The 1,828-nt window shown below is 45.0% G+C and overlaps 1 protein-coding gene across 2 annotated transcripts in view; it reads right to left on the minus strand.

Annotated features, from left to right (window-relative positions):
- The window catches only part of PFDN5 (prefoldin subunit 5), a 5,511-nt gene that overhangs the window by 1,507 nt on the left and 2,176 nt on the right, over positions 1-1,828 (minus strand). For both annotated transcript variants that reach the window (XM_011930523.1, XM_011930524.1), the window contains 2 exons: positions 821-895; positions 595-700 (listed from right to left, as the gene is read on the minus strand). In XM_011930523.1, coding sequence (XP_011785913.1) covers positions 595-700; positions 821-895 — 181 coding nt within the window. The remainder of the gene's footprint in view (positions 1-594; positions 701-820; positions 896-1,828) is intronic.

Consider the following 1,828-nt stretch of genomic DNA (forward strand, 5'->3'; position numbering starts at 1 on the left):
GATGGCCTCTGAGGCCGAAAGGCAGGAAAAAAAAAAAAAAAAGAACACACTTGGTATTAAATGAGTCTGACATAATCAGAAAACTATAATGTGGAAAGATTTTTACCTCTGGAACACTGGTTCTGAATCCTGATTGTAACAGAGGGGAGCTTTTTACAAAAACAAAAAAAAACAGACCTTGGTACAACTTCCCCTCCCTTGACTTCCAAGTTGATTTAGTCAATCTGGAATGGACCCAGGCTTTCTTTTTAAACTTCCTGAGTGATTCTCATGTGCAGTCAGGGTTATAATTGCTGGTATTTAGTTCATTTGGATCATGATTCCTTCCTGTGTGTTCATCTCATTCCCCCATTCCATCCTCATTAAATAGGAGCTCCACCAAAGCACAAACATGATTTCCTTCCTCTAAATTTCTCAAACACTCAACCCAGGAATCTACAGATAGTGATTATGGAATACACAGATTCTAAAGATTCCAAAGAGAAACTAAGACGTAGTTTTACTCCAGCAAAGGGGACACCCCCATGGTTCACTCTGCAATCCATGTTATCATGGAGATAGAGAGGGTCAAGAGGTGCCCCAGGAAAAACTTACCCTGTTTCATGGCATGCTTCTCCTGAAGAGCTGGTTGGATTTTCTCCATCTGTTTGGTTAGAAAATCTATCTTCCTCTTGAAGAAGTCCTTGGCATCCTCAGCTGTCTACAAGATCAGCGGTGAACGAGGGGCTAAAAGGAGACTCCCTCTGGCCATGTTGCACTCTAGAGCTTCCCCTAAATTTCCCTTCCCTGTTCAGAGGGGCATCCACATGCTCTCACTCACCTTCTCTACATAGTACCCAGTTCCCACATCGATGAGCACATGTTCCACATCATGCAGCTTCCCAGGGACATACATCTGAGAAGCAAGTATTAAGGCAAAAACTAGCCCAGCATGAGCCATGATTCCGCCAGCCAGCCTGCTTGGCCTCCAAAGACCCTTTTCCAAAAAGCTTCGAGGCATAAGGACTGAATAATCTGGAGGCCTCAGAACAGTAACTCCAAATGGAAAGAAGACAGAGAAGTTGGTTCTTTAAGGAGAAAATGATGTATGCTGGAACACCCTCTTGTTCTGCCTCATCCCATCTCTCACCCTCTAAGCAGTTCTTGCGATTCTTCTCATTAGCCCCATCAGAAAGACTATATATAATGTTTTCCTACTGTTGTAGAGTACTACAAGTGGAAAGCCAGCCTCATTTCCCTTAACACCCTCAATCATGAAGTAGATAATTCCTACCGAAGTTAATTTTTTGTTTGTTTGTTTTTTGAGACAGAGTCTTCGCTCTGTCACCCAGGCTGGAGTGCAGTGGCGCACTATTGGCTCACTGCAACCTCCGCCTCCCGGGTTAAAGTGATTCTTCTGTCTCAGCCTCCGGAGTAGTTGGGATCACAAGTGTGTGCCACCACACCTGGCTAATTTTTGTATATTTAGTAGAGACGGGGATTCACCATGTCGGCCAGACTGATCTTGAACTCCTGACCTCAGGTGATCTGCCAGCCTTGGCCTCCCAAAGTGCTGGGGATTACAGGCGTGAGCAACCGTGCCTGGCTAATTTTTTTTTTAACCATTCCCTACTACACTACTATTCCTGTGCTCCTTTTAGCCTGTCAGTTCTCAGACTACAGATTAAAGGTGCCCTACTGCCATAACTTGCTCATTCAAGTAAAACACTGAACAAGTGGACACAATCCAGGTTTCTTAGTGACAGTTTAAAAATGAGCCACAATGAGGCCGGGCGCGGGGGTCAAGCCTGTAATCCCAGCACTTTGGGAGGCCGAGACGGGCGGATCA

The sequence above is a fragment of the Colobus angolensis genome, unplaced genomic scaffold (genome assembly GCF_000951035.1).
Source record: "Colobus angolensis palliatus isolate OR3802 unplaced genomic scaffold, Cang.pa_1.0 Scaffold87, whole genome shotgun sequence".
Lineage (NCBI taxonomy): Eukaryota > Metazoa > Chordata > Mammalia > Primates > Cercopithecidae > Colobus > Colobus angolensis.